This window comes from Euprymna scolopes, chromosome 21, assembly GCF_053919585.1.
Source record: "Euprymna scolopes isolate OS-2025 chromosome 21, ASM5391958v1, whole genome shotgun sequence".
Taxonomy (NCBI): domain Eukaryota; kingdom Metazoa; phylum Mollusca; class Cephalopoda; order Sepiida; family Sepiolidae; genus Euprymna; species Euprymna scolopes.
This window is the reverse complement of record NC_136502.1, coordinates 112,093,639-112,113,457: the sequence shown is the minus strand read 5'-3', so window position 1 is coordinate 112,113,457 and position 19,819 is coordinate 112,093,639. Positions and strand designations below refer to the sequence as shown.

General features: G+C 33.1%; 1 protein-coding gene across 3 annotated transcripts in view; it reads left to right on the top strand.

The window, feature by feature from the left end:
• Positions 1–18,861, top strand: part of LOC145242974 (protocadherin beta-15-like) — a 444,195-nt gene extending 425,334 nt beyond the window's left edge. For 2 of the 3 annotated variants that reach the window (XM_080106082.1, XM_080106081.1), the window contains one exon: positions 17,587–18,861. In XM_080106082.1, the coding sequence (XP_079962208.1) occupies positions 17,587–17,996 (410 nt within the window). In that variant the 3' untranslated portion in view covers positions 17,997–18,861. The remainder of the gene's footprint in view (positions 1–17,586) is intronic. The other variant, XM_080106085.1, reaches the window with a different exon arrangement.
• The last annotated feature ends 958 nt before the right edge of the window (positions 18,862–19,819 follow it).

The window sequence follows — 19,819 nt, the reverse complement described above, 5'->3', positions numbered from 1 at the left end:
TTGATATGCTTTATGCTGTCAACTGTTTCCATGAGAGTTGGATCAGCATCAAGTTCCGAACGTATATGTATATATAGGTCAAGTACATATGTGTATGTATATATGCATGTTTCATTCAACAGCAGGGATAATTGTTTTTCTTGCGATCCGTTTTTTCCATGTGGTCAATGTTCGAACGTTCTGTTCGAGTGTAAAAAGAAATTTGCCATAGTCGCAAACGTTTTGGACTTCCATGAATCTTCAGGCGAATGATGACTTAAAAAGTACACACACACACACACACACACACATATATATATATATATATATATATATATATATATATATATATATATATATATATATATATATGTATGTATGTATGCATAAGTACATGTGTGTATGTGTATATATACATTTGCATAAACTTTTTTTTTAAAGATAAAAATCATATAGTCCGGGGAACGTGGTGGCCATAACCCTGTGCTTATTGTTCTCTCTTCTGTAAACATGTCATGAACTTGTGTCAGTAATCTGTGAGACGTGTGCCATCTTGTCGGAAAAAGGATTGCATTTTGTTTTGTGGTGTCAGTTGATTGTTAAGAGAAAGATTAGAGAGGACGGGCTACTTTTAAGTGGGTCCCCTGTATATTTTATTTATACTGTATTTATAGAGTTTATGCGCCTGCAAGCCTGTAAGACGTTAGATTTAGATGGTTGCCTTTGCAATTAAAAAATATTTTGAAAAAAATAAATAAAATAAACAGATACTAATACATAACATAGTATTTAACGTAGGTAAAATTTTCTTGTATAATTTTCTCGTCTAGTTGTGGCCGTGAAAGTGGTGTAATGGTTAAAGGCGTGGACTGTGGACTCGGCAAACAGTGTTCAAGTTCCATTGATGCTGTTGAGTTACTCTCACTAGTACTCTTGGGAAAGGTATGAATCCATCTCTCCTCTCCTCACTCAAACCTGAATGAAATAGTAGAGTAGACTAGACTCTTAAGTCTTGATAGGGCAACTGTCTTGATTTTATGGCATATCAACCCCTTTCTTATTAAATGCAAATTTTAGTCATATTAACAGAAGCTTTCTTTCTTCTTTAATAATGTTTGTTTAGCTAAAAAATGATGCTCATACATCCAATATATATATATATATATATATATATATATATATATATATATATATATATATATATATATATATATATATATTTCGTTGAATAACACATGCAATTCATGTCTACTTATTCAGGTTTGGATCCTTTCCAGTCCTCTAATAAATTTTCTTGCCTTAGGTAAAAAGTGGCTGATGGTGATGCCATATCATAGTTACTGTAGACGCGAGTACTTTCGAATCCATCAGAGGCCCGCAGTATTAATGCTGGAGTCCCTCAGGGGTCCATCCTGGGCCCAACTCTCTTTCTGATCTACATCAATGATCTCCCAAAACACATACTTAAATCATTCGTTGACATCTATGCCGATGACACGACCATCTACAGCAACACATCAAAGGCCGTAAATGACAAAGTTCTCTTTGATTCTCTCTCCTTTGACCTCGAGCGCCTGGTACAGTGGGGGAAGAGGTGGCTGGTTACTTTTTTTTACTTTTAATGCATCTAAAACCAAGCACCTATCTTTACATCATCAACGCTCTGATCCCCATCTGGCATCAATTGAAATGGATGGCTCTTATCTAGGGGAGGCCCCATGTTTTGACAAGCTTCTGGGTTTGACCTTTACTCCTGATCTGAAATGGAACACGTACATCAAGTCTGTTGCCAAGGTCACTGGAAAAATGGTGGGATCCTTCTACCGCTCCAGAAGATATCTCACTACTGATGCAATTCTCTATCTATATAAAAGCCAAGCACGTCCAAAGATGGAATACTGCTGCCACATCTGGGTAAGAGCAGCTAAACACAGCCTATCCTGCCTTGACAAAGCACAAAATAGACTTCGTGGCTTAGTGGGGGGATGCTTTTTTCCCCCTGCAACCTCTCTCCCACAGAAGTGACGCTGTGACCCTATCTTTGTTTTATCATTATCACCACTGAAGGTGCTCGTCTGAGCTCCAATCTCTGGTCCCCCCGTCGCCAATCTTTCACGATAAACACCCGTCTAGCTGAAACCACTGTCAAAAATTTTCCCCACTCTTTATCTATGCCTAAATCAAGACGTAAATTCCATGAACAAAGCTTCTTTCTTAGAAGTGCACGCCTGTGGAACTCCCTACCGCTTGCGTGTTTCCCTCCTGACTTCAACATGGATGTCTTCAAGTCCAATATAAACAAATTCCTGATGAACCGCCCCCCCTAAGTAATGGCACTATATCAAATCTCCAATACTAATGAATACTGCAACACTATCCCATTGATTACTGTACACAAAATAACGCTTATTCCCGAGTGGCTTCTGGGTCTTGATAAGTGGTGACCTTCATTTAAAAAAAAAAAGATTCATCATCATGAATAATTAACCAAACTAACTTTGAAATATTCATATACAAACAATTTATATATATATATATATATATTTAAACTGTAATTCAATGAATTTCAAAAAACTCTTATTGAAATGAAATGAAGTGGTTGAGTTTCATATCAAAGAATTTTTATTATTCTAAGCAAGACAAAGAATGTTTTAGAAAGTTTATCTCCTTAACCTATAGGGTTTCGATGTCTACCATCTCATCAGAGGAGTGAAAATATTAGCAAATAGTTATAAAGGTATGCACCCTATTTGCTAAAGTCAGTGAGACATGGAAAGTCAAAGTGAAAATAAATTTATCAGAAGTTCTGTAGCAGGAGTATTTTATTTTATAGTATATTACTTTTTCTACAAATACTCCTGCTACAGAACTTCTGATAAATTTATTTTCACTTTGACTTTCCATGTCTCACTGACTTTAGCAAATAGGGTGCATACCTTTATAACTATTTGCTAATATTTTCACTCCTCTGATGAGATGGTAGACATCGAAACCCTATAGGTTAAGGAGATAAACTTTCTAAAACATTCTTTGTCTTGCTTAGAATAATACAAATTCTTTGATATGAAACTCAACCACTTCATTTCATTTCAATAAGAGTTTTTTGAAATTCATTGAATTACAGTTTAATTTATTTGCTCTATCTTGCATATCGAGCAATTCTCGTTTAGATGGGATAACTTATAGAATATTACTGCCAGTAATATTTTGTAAACCTACAATATCACGTTTACATAACCACTGATTGTTAAATAAAAACTACTCCGAACTATATATATATATATATATATATATATATATATATATATATATATATATATATATATATACTTCAGAATAGTTTTTATTTAACAATCAGTTGTTATGGAAACGTGAGATTGTAGGTTTACAAAAGTATTACTGGCAGCAATATTCTATAAGTTATCCCATCTAAACAGGAATTGCTCGATATGCAAGATAGAGCAAATAAATTAAACTGTAATTCAATGAATTTAAAAAAAAACTCTCATTGAAATGAAATGAAGTGGTTGAGTTTCATTCCATGAACAAAGCTTCTTTCTTAGAACTGCACGCCTGTGGAATTGTCTTCCGTTTTCCTGCTTTCCGGCTGACTACAATATGGTTGTGTTCAAGTCTAAAGTAAATAAGTTCTTGATGAGCCGTTCCATATAAGTTATCAAATTTAACAAATTTTCATTACTAATGATTACTATATTGACCAATTTCTACTGTACACTCTTTAACCCTTATCCTTGAGTGGCCTCTGGGCCTTGATAATGTGGTGATGCCTTTGTAAAATATATATATATATATATATATATATATATATATATATATACACAAATAATTTACGTATATAATACATATATATAATATACTCATGCATAATACATATATACAATGTTTTGAAAATATATTTGACAATTGAGCTACACAGAATTTTCCACATTTCATACTCATGAGGATATGTCAGCCTATTGCACTTTTGTTTACTGCATGTTGATTGAACATTTTGAGGTAATTCAAATGTGTCCAGTAAAACAATTTAATGGAATGATTGTGTTATTTGATTGTCTCTTGTGAAGATATGAGTGACGAAGTTGATTTGCATGTTTGACGAAAATTTATCATTGTACATCCACATCATAGATTACATTACCAGAACAACTACTATGTGACCTTGTGTACATTTTTCTATACAATTGAAGTACTCTTTTGCGAAACAGGTTGTCCTGGGAGAAATTTATGTGAACTTGCTCCATGATGGCGATTAAATTGGTTTTCCATCGTCCTGTTTATCTTGGGAAGATTATTTGGTGATGGACAAATAGTATCCATTGGCAGACGTATTTTTCTGTTCATCAGTGCTTCAGCAGAAGACTTTCCATTTGGGCAATTTGGATTTGGGGTAGCTCTGAAACTACTTAGAAATGTTTCTATGATCTCTCGAGTAGTTCCTTCCCTTTTAACTTCAAGAGTACTCTTTTAAGTGTGTCCACAAAGCGTTCAGCTCGGCCATTTGATTGTGGATAGAAAGGTGGAGATCCGAGATGCTGAATACTGTTTTGTCTACAGAAGTCAGAAAATTCTGTTGAGGTAAATGTAGTACTATTATCAAAAACTAAGATTTCAAGAATACACAACCTGGTATAAATTTCTTGTAGTTTCTTTACAGTTTCATTTGATGTAGTATGCTTCATCTGGAAGACTTCTGGAAACTTACTGTAAGCATCAACCAATATTCAGTAATGTTGTCTATTAATTGGTCCTGCAATGTCCATGTGTAGTCGTGACTAAGGGGTTTCTGGGGTAGGCCATGCATGCAATGTTGTTTTCTGAGGAGACTTCACAACTAGTTGACATTTGTCACAAATCCTTACAAGTTACTCTAATTGCCTGTCCACGTTTAGCAAATGCACATAGCTGCGTGCCAAGGTTTCCATCCAATTAATTCATGATGTCCATAGTGGAATTGCTTGAGAACTTTGTTCTGGAGACGGAATGTCGAACTTTCTGTAATAATGGATCTGCGGCTGTAGCCTCTTGGATCATCTCTGAAGTGACAGGCAGTGATCTCACTGTAGAAACAAGTGCAGAGACAACTTCAAGCGATGACTGTGGCTTCCACTACTTTTTGATGAGTCTTGATAACGCATCTGCCTGACCAATTTTGCTGTCTGTTGGTACTTTATACAAAAGTCGTAATCTAAAAGCATAGTTTCCAATCTTTGTAAGTCGTTTGCTGTATAAACTGGAATTCCTTTTCTGGAATCAAAAATACTTATCAAGTTTGTGAGAGTAAAATGCCAGTCATATAGCATTTTGTGAAATTTCTTTACCACGTAGATAATTGCTAGGGACTCTGTCTCAGTTTGGCTATACTTTCGTTCAGTAGACGTCAACAACTTTGATGCATGTGCAATAGATTTTTCACTTTCATCAGGAAAAATATGTGATTGGAATCTTCATCAACTTCCATTTGTAGATATGCATCTGCAAGGTCCAGTTTTGCAAAACAAGTCCCACCATTGAGTTTTGAGAACAGATCTTCTGGCATGGGTAGAGGATACTGATGTGTCTCCAGTCTACTATTTAGCCCTGCGTTGAAGTCCACGCATGGGCATACTTTTCCGTTAGCCTTCTTCACAATGGCAATAGGTACTGCCCAGAATGAGTAATTTGTAGGTTGGATTACTCTTTCTTCTAGGCAATGTAATTTTTTTTCTAAAAGCTGCATATGGTACTGGACACTTTGCTGGAGCTGACTTGACCCCAAATGGAAGGCGGTTAAATTGAAATAATCCCTTGTGGGTGTTAATAGTGAGAAGACTTTTAGAATCTTCATCAACTTCCATTTGTAGATATACATCTGCAAGGTCCAGTTTTGCAAAACAAGTTCCACTGTTGAGTTTTGAGAACAGATCTTCTGGCATGGGTAGAGGATACTGATGTGTCTCTAGTCTGTCATTTAGTCTTGTGTTGAAGTCCGCACATAGGCGTACTTTTCCGTTAGCCTTCATCACAATAATAATAAATGCGGTCCAGGATGAGTAATTTGTAGATTGGATTACTCCTTCTTGTTGTAGGTGATCCAATTCTTTTTCTACTGTAGCTAAAGCTGCGTATGGTACCGGACACTTTGGTTTGAAGACTGGCTTTGCATCAGTCTTCAGTTTTAAAGTCGCTTTAACTTTAGAACAACATCCAAGACTTTCTTGAAAAAAATCGCTGAACTTTTCCTTGTTCTTAACATATGTTTTAGCATTCGCTGTAGCATTAATATTGAAAAAAATGAAAATTGAGTTTAGGGAAACATTGAAAAGATGAAATTCTTCAATAAAATCCAAACCAAGAAAATTCAGGGTTGATGCATTAAAAACATACTACACATCTGAAAATTGTTTTTTCCTTTAAAAGAGACATTGCGTGTTAACTCACCAGTTAGTTGTATCGTAAGCAACATGAGTTGTTTCCTTAAGAGTTAATTTTCCCAACAATTCCCACGTTGGATGTAAAATTAAAGTGATATCCGTAGCAGTATTAAACTAAAAATTCACTGGCTTGTTGTTTATATCAACAAGTATATATTTTCTCTGGCTTCAAAGTTTTTGTTGAAAGTGGCAAAAAATTGAATTCGATGTGGCTTTATGGAAACGTCCTGGCGGTTTTCTGTGGTTTTTACCACTTGGCTGTGCAGCGGGAGTGTTGCAATTATTTTTACCACAAAGTCCCCCCTTGTAGCCACGACTTGAACAATGCTGACATGCGTGTCTTTTAAGTGGGCAAAAACGAGCATGGTGCATTTTCCCACATGACCATCAGAGGTTTTCAAAATATACAATAAATTTTGCAGGTCAATGCATCACAGGAAACAAATAATATGAAGTTTATCATATTTGCATAAAAAACGTCATATTCAAGTGGATTGAGAAAGCAAGAAACGGGAAAGAAGGGAGACAAGGGATATGTTAAAAATCCAATGGGAAAGATGGTAAAATCCAGAACTAGAAAAATCCGAAATGGGTCTTTTGAAAATGCATTGGTAACCCACGAGAAATCGAAAATTTGAATAAAAATGTCAAGGGTAAATTGGAGCTTCAAGAAAAATTATCAGGTTGTGGAGAAGTCAAGATATGCAACGTTATTTTTTTGTTTTTTTTAAATAACGGATCAAGGAAAAAGACAGTGTTAAAATAAAGATACCAAATGAAATCAGGAAAAGGGGTCCCATCCATAGCCCTTGAGCTCCTGGAGGGGCATAGGCCCTCTACAACTTTTTTTGTAGATGTTTTTGTAGCGAGGAGTTCTTTGTACAGGGTGAGGGTGTTGGCCCCACGCCCAATCTTCCCAGAAGGTACATACAGCGCCTAGCCTTCCCAAATGGTCACCCATCTGTTATTGGCCAGGCTCAATGTTACTTAACTTCGGTGATCTGGCGAGAACCGGTGTTTCAACGTGATTGTGCCGTACAGGAAAAGGGGTGGTAAGAGAAAAAGAGAGAAAAATAAAAAAGAGAGATAAGAGTAAAATGAGGTAGAAATGGTTATATAAAAAAAAAAGAGAAGGGGGAAGAAAGAGAGATATAGACATAGTTGAGGGCGGAGGCCAGAGACAAAGAAGGGAATGGGGCAGGTAGAGAGAGTCATCTTTCTAATTCTATTTTTATAACAAATAGATATAGGTCAGATGGGACGATTCCAAAATTTTTCCCGATTCTAGTACAATTACTTTTTTTTTTTTTTTTACACAGTGATCACCACTTATCAAGGCCCGGAAGCCACTCAGTGATAAGGGTTATTGCAAGTACATTACGTTAGTGTTTAATTAAGGGGGCGGTTCATTAGGAATTTGTTAACATTGGACTTGAAGACATTCAAGTTGTAGTCTGGAGGGAAGCAGGCAGACGGAACAGAGTTCCACAGGCGTGCAGTTCTAACTGATTCTGTTTTAAATTCCCGATTCTGATTCTTTAAAAATTACTTAATATTTAGTTATAGAGTTTGCCTGATTTTTTTTTTCTTCTTTAGATCACCGTAAAACTCCACTCGATATATTTTTGTGAACGTAAAAATACACTTCTGTCGATGATCTAATTTTGTTTGTAGTTTAAAACATTTACCATTTTAACTTTAGTAGGCGTAATACAAAATTATGTTTCAAACATGAACAATCCAAAGAATAAACAATTACAGGAATCGTTTTTGGCATCGGAAAGTAGGCACAATTTTTTCTGATTCCGATACCTTAAAAAGTTTCGATTTTCTTGATTCCTGATTCCGATTAATCGTCCCAACACTAATATATATATATATATATATATATATATATATATATATATATATATATATATATATACTATGGACATATTCTTCATTCACTTCTATTTACTTTTTATATCTACCAATCCTTATTTAAGAAACTCAATGTAATCACAAAGCATATAATGAATTACTTACAAAAGTCTATATTCCAAATTTCATGAATTTAAGAATAAATTGTAAGATGGTTAACATAATTAAATTTGGAAATAGACATTTGTCATTCATTATATATATATATATATATATATATATATATATATAATGAATGACAAATGTCTATTTCCAAATTATATATATATATATATATATATATATATATATATATATATATATATATAAGTGAAAGTGTCTGTCTGTTTGTGTACATTTCCCTACGCAATAACTCTGTCATTTTTCAGTCTACATACTCGAAATTTGATATACAGGGTACTGAGATTTGGGAAAATCTTTGTAATCAGTTTTCGGAAATTTGGCAGTTAAGGGGTCAAAGTTCAACGATTTGACGTTTAAGAACTCTACCAAACTCCTCCGCTAATTTTCGATATAAACAATTGATATTTTAGATATAGGTTCCTCGGACATGGATCTAACTTAATAACTTGATTTGAGCCCCAAACAATAAATGGTGAGGGGTCATAATAGGGGTCAAAGTTTTAAAAAATTTGATCTTTGCGGTCTTTACCAAATTACTCAAAAAATGTCTGGTCTAAACATTTGAAAATTTATATAAAGGATATTCAGAGATAGTGTAAGCTATTAAAAATCAGTTCGGGTCGAAAATTTGAGCTACTAATATATAAATGTATGTATGTATGTTTGCATGTCTGCCTAAAACTTTCGACTGAGGCGACGGATTTACACAAGATCAGTATTGTTTTGAAGATGACAAATACCGAAATATTGGCTAAAAACATTAATTTCTTCACCCTCAACTGGGCACTTTTCTACAGGGAGGGTTCGCTTTTTTCGCCGATATTTTCTAAAGTCATCTCCTCTTTTCGATTGTCTTGCCTTAATTTAAACCTACGTCACCCCCGGTTTGACGGTGGTCGTAACATCAAAGACGTCACGTTTTTCCCTTTTTAACAACTTCAAACTATATATATATATATATATATATATATATATATATATATATATAGTTTGAAGTTGTTATTTTACAGAAGTAAGGTAACCAGTGAAATATAACGAGGTTAATACCGTAGTGCTCAATACGGAAGTAGAGCAAGTTACATTTTCAATTTGTCTTTACATAAGCAGTAATTTGTTGCTACACAGTCATGAGCATGTTTCGGTCTTCTAGTATTTAGTAACTAGAGACCTCTTAAGACAACAACGCTTAAAGCGGAATTATATATATATATATATATATATATATATATATATATATATATATATATATATATATATATATATATATTTTTACACAGTGATCACCACTTATCAAGGCCCGGAAGCCACTCAGGGATAAGGGTTATTGCAAGTACATCACGTTAGTGAGGAGATTTTATGAAGTGTTTAATTAGGGGGGCGGTTCATTAGGAATTTGTTAACATTAGACTTGAAGACATCCAAGTTGTAGTCCGGAGGGAAGCAGGCAGACGGAAATATATAGACGTTCTGTAAGTATTATTTTAATTTTCTCCACCTGCCATCCTCAAAGTGTTACGTACCTTTTCAGGAAATAAGTCATTCCGTCTACATTCTATTTCGTATTTTTGTTTTATCACCCGCCGCCTACTATTTTCATCCTCCGCTTTATCCCACCGCCCCCACCTCTCTCACCATTCATCTCGATCGCGTTATCAGCTCTTCTTTTGACCATCCATCTTATGAGACAGCATCAATAAAAACGAATCAGTCGCAAAACTAAAATATTTATGCTATTCGTGGACGCTTCTTTTGTCCGCGCGCGTAAAAGGCCTGCCGCCGCCGCGCGCAATCCTGAAAGCTTTCGTGCCAAACGGTTACAGCAACGAAACCGGCGCTCATTACAGACCATCAACTATTGATAGGTACACACAATCTATTAATATCACCATCAATACATTTGACATGTGATGAGAGATAAATAAACCGTTAAGAAGTTCAAAGCTCTTTCCGCTTTACATGTCAGTAGTAGTAATAGTGTTTGTGTTTGTGTGTGTGTGTGTGTGTGTATTATATATATATATATATATATATATATATATATATATATATATATATATATATTCATATATATATATATATAAAAGCGAAAGTGTCTGTCTGTGTGTGTGTCTGTGTGTGTACATTTCCCTACGTAATAACTCTGTCAATTTTTAGTCTACAGACTCGAAATTTGATATACATGGTAATGAGATTTGGGAAAATCGATGTGATCCATTTTCGGCCAGAAATGTGGCTGTTTAGGGGTGAAAGTTCAACGATTTTACTTTTGAGAACTCTACCAAACTCCTCCGACAATTTGGGGTCTAACCACTTGAAATTTTAGATATAGGTTCATTGGACATGGATCTAACTTAATAACTTGATTTTAGCCCAAAACAATAAATGTTAAGGCCATTATTTTTATTTATTTTTTATTTTATTTTTTTTTTGTTCAGTATACACCTCCAAACACCCGGGCAACGATAAGTCTCCTCTTATAGAATTGCGCTCACCCTCTTCTTCTAACTCATTAAGCTATATATATATATATATATATATATATATATATATATATATATAACATTACCGTTTTATCTGCTTTGTTACACATGTTTCGGTTACCGAATCCTATCAACGACCCAGTAACTTCACTAGCCTTTACAGAAATGATTATGATGATTAGAAAAACGATATTAGAAGAAGAAAAAAAAAAAAAAAAAAAAGGAAAAAGAATTTCAATTCCAATTCGACAACAGTTAAGTTTAAAGATTTAAGAAACACTGGAAGGTGATAAGGGACGAGGAGGAGTTTAAAATATTCAACCAGAGACACGGATAGGAATAGAAGGAGAGGGAGAGAGGGTGAAAAAGAAGGGCGTAAAACTTTGAAGGCGGAGGTAGAGGGAGAGAAAGAGAGGAATAAGAAATAACAGGAGGAGAGAGAAAAGCAGTTAATAATGTGGTGCTAACTTGTGGACTGTAGCTATAGCGGTTAGTCGTTGGATACATGTCATATGGAGTTTGACACGTTAAAGATCTATGCGGTTTGGGAGGGGGGCGTTGGTTGCAATAAATAAGATGCGTCCTCTCAAAGCAAGCTTAGTTACATCCAACTTAAGTGCATTTATCTATTTAAATGTATTGACTATAAAAGGTTTCTAAGAAATTAAGTAAATTAAAAATTGCAAGATATGAATGGAATCAATATAAAAGGATCTGAAACTATGACAATATGCATGTAGAAGGATATAAATAAACAAAATAAAATAATAATAATAATAATAATAATAATAATAATAATAATAGCAAAGGATATACAATAAGATTCAGTAAGTAATTATATAAATACAGATAGAGAAATAAAAAGTAAAATAACAGTAGAATATATAAATAAGTATAATTAGTTAGGCAGATGTATGGTAAATTATGTTCCTAAAAATGTGGTTGATTTAATATTTGGGAGTCTGTATGAGGTTGATCGGATATAAAGGTTCATTGGGTAGGGGTTAAGTTATAATGGCTCAGATTTCCTAAAAGTTCAGGTAAGTTTAGATAAAGAAAGAAAGAAATGGGATGGGGGTCTAGGAATATGTGTTGGGGGATAATTACCTGGTATGTGCACACTTATACCAATTTCTAACCCTAGTAACTCTGATACATTTTTACCCTCTTTCTCATTGGATTTTTATCATTTTACTCTCTTTTTCCGTTTCCTGCTTTCTTAATCTCAGTTAATCCCTATAAACTGTCACTAACTATTAAATAACTTTTTGAATGCAAGTATGATTAATTTCATTTTGTTAGTTTCATTCAATGCATTAACCAGCAAAATTTATTGTATATTTTGCAAACCTCTTCCTTCTGACGGGAAGAATTGCATTTTTCGAAACTCCATGGAATAAGGTTTTTCTTATTTACTTATTTATTTGTACTCCTTGTCGGATAATTAAAATTTTCTATACCTTCCTTTCAGATTCATAATGTGTTTTTTTTTTAATTGCAATAAATTTTCAATAACAAGATTATATATATATATATATATATATATATATATATATATATATATATATATATATATATATATATATATATATATATATATATATATATATGTTATTTGTTTTTGTTTTTGCGATACGTTTTGAATGAATTCAATTATTTACGAAAGTGCATTTTTACCTAAATGCAAGTTAAGAATAATTTTCCCTTTAACCAATTTGGTATCCCCACATGGGGAGTTGGCAAGATAGACCAGCAGATAAAGAGGTTAGGCTCATTACCATGGGGTCCCAATTCTGAATCTCGCTAGATTCAACCACTCTGATGAGTCGTAGACAACGAAACACATGTCAGTGTATAATTATATTTTAAAACAAAACAATATATATATATATATATATATATATATATATATATATATATGAGAGAGAGAGAGAGAGAGAGAGAGAGAGTAGTACATTTTGAAAAGATATGGCAATTAACCTACACAGAATTTTCTGCATTTAGTCCTTGTGAGGATTCGTCAGGCGATAGCAATAGCCTGACTAATCCTCATGAGGATGAAACGCAAAAAATACTGTGTAGCTTAATTGCCATGTATATTTTCAAAACGTACTGACTAGCGCTACTTACCTATCGAGCATTGTTGAAGTAAATACTTAAAATATTTACATAAAATAACCTTATATACATAATAAAGCTCAACATCTATGTGTCTGTCTGTCTGTCTGTCTGTCTGTCTGTCTGTACACGAATAGGCTCCTATATGGTTTACTATTATACTAAACTGACCACATACAATGATAGAAGATGTATCAAGAAGTAAAAATGCGTCACATCCACCAACGGGGAAGGGCAAGGGTGGGTCACTTCACACCGTTTGATTTACAATCTTAAAGTGATCAAATATGGCAGGATAACTTGTTGTGTGTTAGTAACGTGATTTACTTGTTACATATCAGACTTAGTGCCTTCCGTTGACAAAAGTGCTAAAAAGTGAGTTGGGGTGTTTTTGGTGCAGGCAGGTTAATGGGGGTCTTTACCACCTCACACACATACACCCTGATATAAATAGAAACGCACATGGGGATTTTTGAAAAGTCAAAAAAGAGTAGACAACTGATTGGTGTTGAAGAGTAGACAGTCGAACTTGAGTTAGTTTGGAGACCAGGAGGGCCAGAGGAAAGATGCGCTGATGAAAAAAAAAAAAAATGCAAGAAAGCTTGAGTCATGTTCACTGGTGAGAAAACTGTTCACGGCAGCCGGAACTCCATGTTTCCCCCCCCCCATCCGGATCTTTCTTTATTTCAACCAGTAATTCATTTCGATAATAACTGGTTTACACTAGGCTTGAAAACAGTCACGTTATAGTCAGCTGGGAAGCAGCTCCGATGTATTGTGTTGCAACGAGATGCTTTTTACAGTTCATCAATCAGTGACGAGAAGAACCGCATCCCAGAAGACACAAGATAACAAAAAAGGTATGGTGATCTCTTAACGTGAATTTATGCACGCACACACACACACACACACACACACACACACACACACACAGTTAAGAACTACTGAGGTAGATTAAGGGTCCTTAAATAAGCTTGACTGCATGTATACACACCCGATTGTATAAATGTATATAAACTGCATATAAGACTTGTATATAAATGAATAAGAAAGATGCATGCGGAAAGATGGATGTGAGCCTTAAAGGGACGATTACAAAAATTAGCACACACGTTAGTGCAAAGACGCACATAGACATTATTATATATAAAAAAGGAAGACAGAACATATTACAAATTAATTGTGTATAAAAAGGCGATACATAACATATTACATATGTACCATGGGGTGGGAAGAGCTTTTGATGGATTCCACCACTCAGCCTCCATCAATAGGGTGGAGGCAACAGAAGTGTCACTTTTAAATGGGAACCCTATGCACGCTCACACCGTTTGATGTAGAGCTACCGAACTTTCTATGATAACCCAACCATGGAAAGGAGGAGGTTTTTAGGGTTTACATCACTCACTCACACCAATGGTGGTGGGGCCCAATGGGGCTCACTTATAATGGGGAACATAATATATTTCGTTTGAGGGGGGGGGGCTGTGGCTTTGATACTCCAGAAGTTTGAAACTATCGACAAGTACATTTGCTAGTATTAAATCAAGCTAGCAAAGAATATATCAATAACAAAAATTTATCGAGATAGAGAAAGCTCAACACTGTTAAGAGGAGTAATTAAATATATTAAATAAAAGATGAGGAATAAAAATTACATATAATTTAATTATATCATCACCTGATGAGAAGTATTTAGCTTTGGAATTTAGATATGAAAATAAGTAAATATATAAATCTTTAAAAAAAACTTTGGAAGGATGAGATGTAGATAAAATATTTTCTCATGCTTTTCCTTATAATGAAAATGGATTCCATACTGTTCATTGTTAAAGTGTTTTTTTATTCAATAAGTCTTACGAAAGGCTGTTCTTATGAACATTTTCAAACGACATAATGTTTGAATTTGTCCGAATAGTCTTGAAACAATTGTAACTAACGATGAAATACACTATTTGTTGCTATCAATCCATTCTTTGATGTCTTGATTTTGTTAAAACAATATATATATATATATATATATATATATATTCCCGATTAATATTTCCCAGAGGTAAAGTAACCGATGAATTGTTAACAAGGTTCATACTTTAGTGCTCAATACCAAAGTAGAGCAAGATATACTTTTTATTTGTTTTACATAAGCATTTTTATTTCACTACACATTTGTGAGCATGTTTCTGTCAGCCAGTTACAAGTAACTAGAGATCTCTTCAGGCGATGCTTCCTTTACGATGAACTCTACTTTTGTACAAAGGAACTGATTTTTATGAAATTTCATATGAAGATACTTTATTAGCCTGGCAGTGTTCTTAGATAGGTTTTGTATCAGAATATCTTCGATAAGTATCGATAATCGAAATAATCTGATTAATGAAGAGACAGGCGATTTTGACCAAAGTTAACACCTTACACAACCTAACATCACAAGTGCATTTGACAAGTTTTATCATTGCACAAGTCAAAAGGCCCAATATATAAAATCAACATTAGGTTCTTTGATATGACAGGGACGCGTTTGAAATGAATGTTTCTGTTTTAAGCACAATTGAATCATGATACTTGACTTTTTCAGTTGAAAATTAAATTCAAGCCATTATCACCACACAAGTAGTAGGGCCATATAAAATCAACAGTAGGTTCTTTTATATGATAGGGGCGTATTCGAAATTAATGTTTCTATTTAGAGCACAATTGAAGCATGATACTTGACTTTTGCATTTTAAACTTTAATTTAAGTCATCATATGCAAAAAATAATTTTATAAAATCAACAGTAGGTTCTCTACAGTGCAATATAGACAACAACTGAATTAAGTAACTGCAGGGAGGCATGTGAAGCTTCCTACTGGTGCACTGCAATGGGTCTCAAACTAGAATAAGCAATCAATCGATTTAATTGAAAAATGGTTGTTTTAACTGATTTCAATGAAAAGAAAAATATGGGAATGTGAAACATTCGTTGAATATCATTCAATCCCGGGCAACGTCGGGTCTCCCTGCTACTATATAGTAAAAATAGGACAATATGATTCCAAATGCATAACATCAAACATTAATTTATTGTGAACTGTTTAAACAATAGTTATGCAAAGTGGGCATTCAAAGAACTTTTTCCTGACTGTTCTTGAAGCATTGCTGGAGGATATGAGATATGGAGGAGTATAAGAAATGCAGGAAACCGGCTGTTGTATTGGCGTGACGTTTGAACAAAAATTGACAATTATTTGTTTTCTTATTTTATTTAACTTCGTATATCCATTTATATTTCAATCTAATCACAATACAAATCAGTAAATATGAACTTACTGTTAGATATAACCGGGAAGGTGGAGGTCTTAATATTTCGAGAAATACATTTTTTTTTCAAAAGAAAAGGAACCAAAGAATGCCTTTAAAAGAAAAGCATTAAAAACTGTTTGCATTTATTCATTTAGATTCCTTACTATAGCTTAAGTTGGAAATAGCATATTCATTGCTAGCTGTGCAAATTTAATAAACACATTCGTTTAAGGATTTGACTAAAACTAGTTTCTTTTTTTTACCAAATTTTGTTAAATATTTTGTTATCTTGAAGTTGAATAATAGCAACGCAGAAACTAAAGAATTTAATTGAAAGAATGTCACAAAATGTAAATCGACCTAGGTACTCCTGGAGACTCAAGTAAATGGTTGAGTTTCAAATTTCATGACGGTTCCAAAACTCCTGAAGAAGGCCAAAGAGCAAAATAGTTAAAATTTTGTGATAACAATTAAGATAAGGAGACTAGTTCAAAAATTGAAAAATAATAATGAAAATATCTCGAACCTAAAATATAAATCTATTATAGGATGTTATTAGTTTGGCTTAATTTACTTTAATAATGGAGAAATATGCGTGAAACATTTTGCATTTATTGATGGATATTTTTGGCATTATGTATATCGGGAGTTTCTATAATGTTTAAAAATGTTATTCATCTTTAATTTGTTTTTGTTTTTTTTAAATAATTTGAAGAATTTTTTTTTTAATATTTTGGAGAATTTTTTATAATTTTTTTTTTAAATATTTCGAAAAATTAAAAAAAAATGTATATTTTAGAGAACTTTTTAAAAACATTTTTGAGGAATTTTTTTTAATATTCTCGAAAATTAAAAAAAAAATATTTGGGGGAATATTTTTTTAATATTTTGGATAATTTTTTATTTATTTTTTCAAATATTTCGTAAAATTAAAAAATATTTTGGGGAAATTTAAAAAAAATATTTTGGAATTTAAAAAAAATATTTTTGAGAAAGTTTTTAATAGTTTGGGGACTTTTTGAAAATATTTTGGAGAATTTTTTTTTTTTTAATTTTTTGGGGGAATTTTTTTTTTTAATATTTTGAGGAAATTAAAAAAAAATATTTTTGGGAATTTAAAAAAAAATATATTTTCGATGATATTTCATTTTGATATTTTAGAAAATGTTTTCTTTTTTTTAATATTATGGGGGATTTTTTTTTTTTTTTTTTTGCATCTTTTTATTTTGTAAAAATTTTTTCCCCTTTTTCTAGATTTGTTTTCGACTGAATGCTTTGACCCAAACTTTCAACAGATTGAAACAACCCAGAACTGCAAAGGCAAACCCCCGCAGCAGCAGCAGCAACAGCAGCAGCAGCAGCAGCAGCAGAAGCAGCAGCAACAGCAGAAGCATCAGCAGAAACAGCAGCAGCAACAAAAACAGCAGCAACATCAACAACAAAAAATCGCTTGTCCTGAGATCACCAGAGTGACTTCCCGATGCTTGACAACCCCCAACCTTGGCCACATTCCCGACTGCACCCAGTGGACCGATTTGAGGCTACCCTCTCCAGACTCTGGTGCGCCACCACAAAACATGCCTCACACACTGACTGGCCGTGTACAAAACAACCCCGAACTACAACCCTCCCTACTGCTGCCGCTTGGCAAAAAGAAACGTTGAAAAATATTTTTTCGGGATAAATTTTTTTTTTTATCATAAGATACAAACATTTTCCAGGAAAACATTTATGGTTCCTAAACTTGGTTAATTCCCACTTTAATCACTTAAATTATTTTGAGACAGCTTGGTTTTGACATGGTTTTGACATGGTTCCCAAACAACTTACATAAAATTCATATTTTAGTTAAAACAAAATACATTCGAAACAATAAGTTATATGAAGTTTCATCATACCCTTCAAATGCCAAAATGAAATCAAGATCCGAAAAATATAGTCACCATCTTTATAAACGAGTCGAGAAATGGGCTAGCTATGGAAGAATTCAAGTACACACTTTTTTTGTGAAAGAACAAGTTTAATAATTGCACTCAATTTTTTTCATCCGTCAGTTAAAGATAAATCTTTCTAGACTGAGGCAATTTTTATTTTTATTTATTTATTTATATATTTTTTATACCACAGGAGCTGAATCTTCCCCACATTAAAAACTGATTCTGTGTCTAACTCTGCCCTCGTAGGGAGGCGAGTAAATAAGGCCAGGGTAATGAATAATAATTGTTCTGCTTTAGCTATCCTTTTTCTCGGCGTGTTTATAAAAATGGCGACTATATTTTTGTGGTCGAGTTTTTTTGTTTTTTTTTATTTCTGTGTTTTACGTCTACGATGAAACTTGTAGGTTAGTATTTTTAATGTTATTTTTTTTTTTACTAAAACATGATTTGAACAATAAAAAAAATGTTGTTTAGGTGTAATACCTTTACCCATTTCACTCTTAAATAATTTAGGTGACCGAAATGGGAATTAACATTTAAACTTTTATAATCAAGGAAACCCCACCAAATTGCATCATTCTTTTTTTTTTTTTTTTACAACATCTAAAATATTCTTGGTGCTTATTCAGGATAAAGAACGAAAATTGAAATATTGAATTTCAATTTTTAAAAACTACTTAATTGTTATGTCGAAATTAGTAAAATATCCCAAAATTACGAAAAATGATAAAGTAGAAAATTAATTATTAATGAAAATAATTTTTGTAGAAATTTGTAAATTATACTTAAATAATAAACAAAATAAATGGTAGGTCACTGCATCTTGTTGCAAATGGCAGACCCTCATGAAATCATGAAAGTATATGTTTAATGTAATAATGCAAAAATATTTAAATAATTGTAACAGGACAAGTGGATAACGTTGCCTTTGGTTGAAATTAACATAAAAGTAAGTTAGATAACATTGTTTTTTAATGGAGATTCCATTTTTCAGCTTTCGATTTTCATTCTTATTCCATAGAAGCACCATATTCTTTAAACTTTCATCGGTTCTTTGTTACAACAGGGTCGCACGGTTGAAAATTAATGTTTATATTGAGTTTAGAAGCACAAACTGGATCATAATAACGAACTTGATTTTTGCCTTTCAACTTTAATTCAAGCCGAAGACTATTTTCTATTTATCCGTTTGAAAGCTTTAGAAGCACTTTTGAATTTCCAAGATCTACACAACTGGCAATTTTGATTCATTATTTATAGATTTAAAAAAAAATGGTTTCGAAATTCAAATTTAATTTTGAAGATTTTGAATTGGCAGATAGAAAATAGTTTTTTCTCTGTTCTGGGGGCACAACTGACACATAATTATTCAATTTTGAAGTTACATTTTAATTGAAGCGAACAGTTATTTTCTATTCGTTAGTTTTAAGGATTCAAAATCACTTGAATTTCGAAAAGTTAAGATTTGAACAGAGTTCAGTTATTTATTTATGCTTTTAGTAATAGATACAAAATGGCTGATTATTGTGGCCATTGAAAATTCGAAAAGG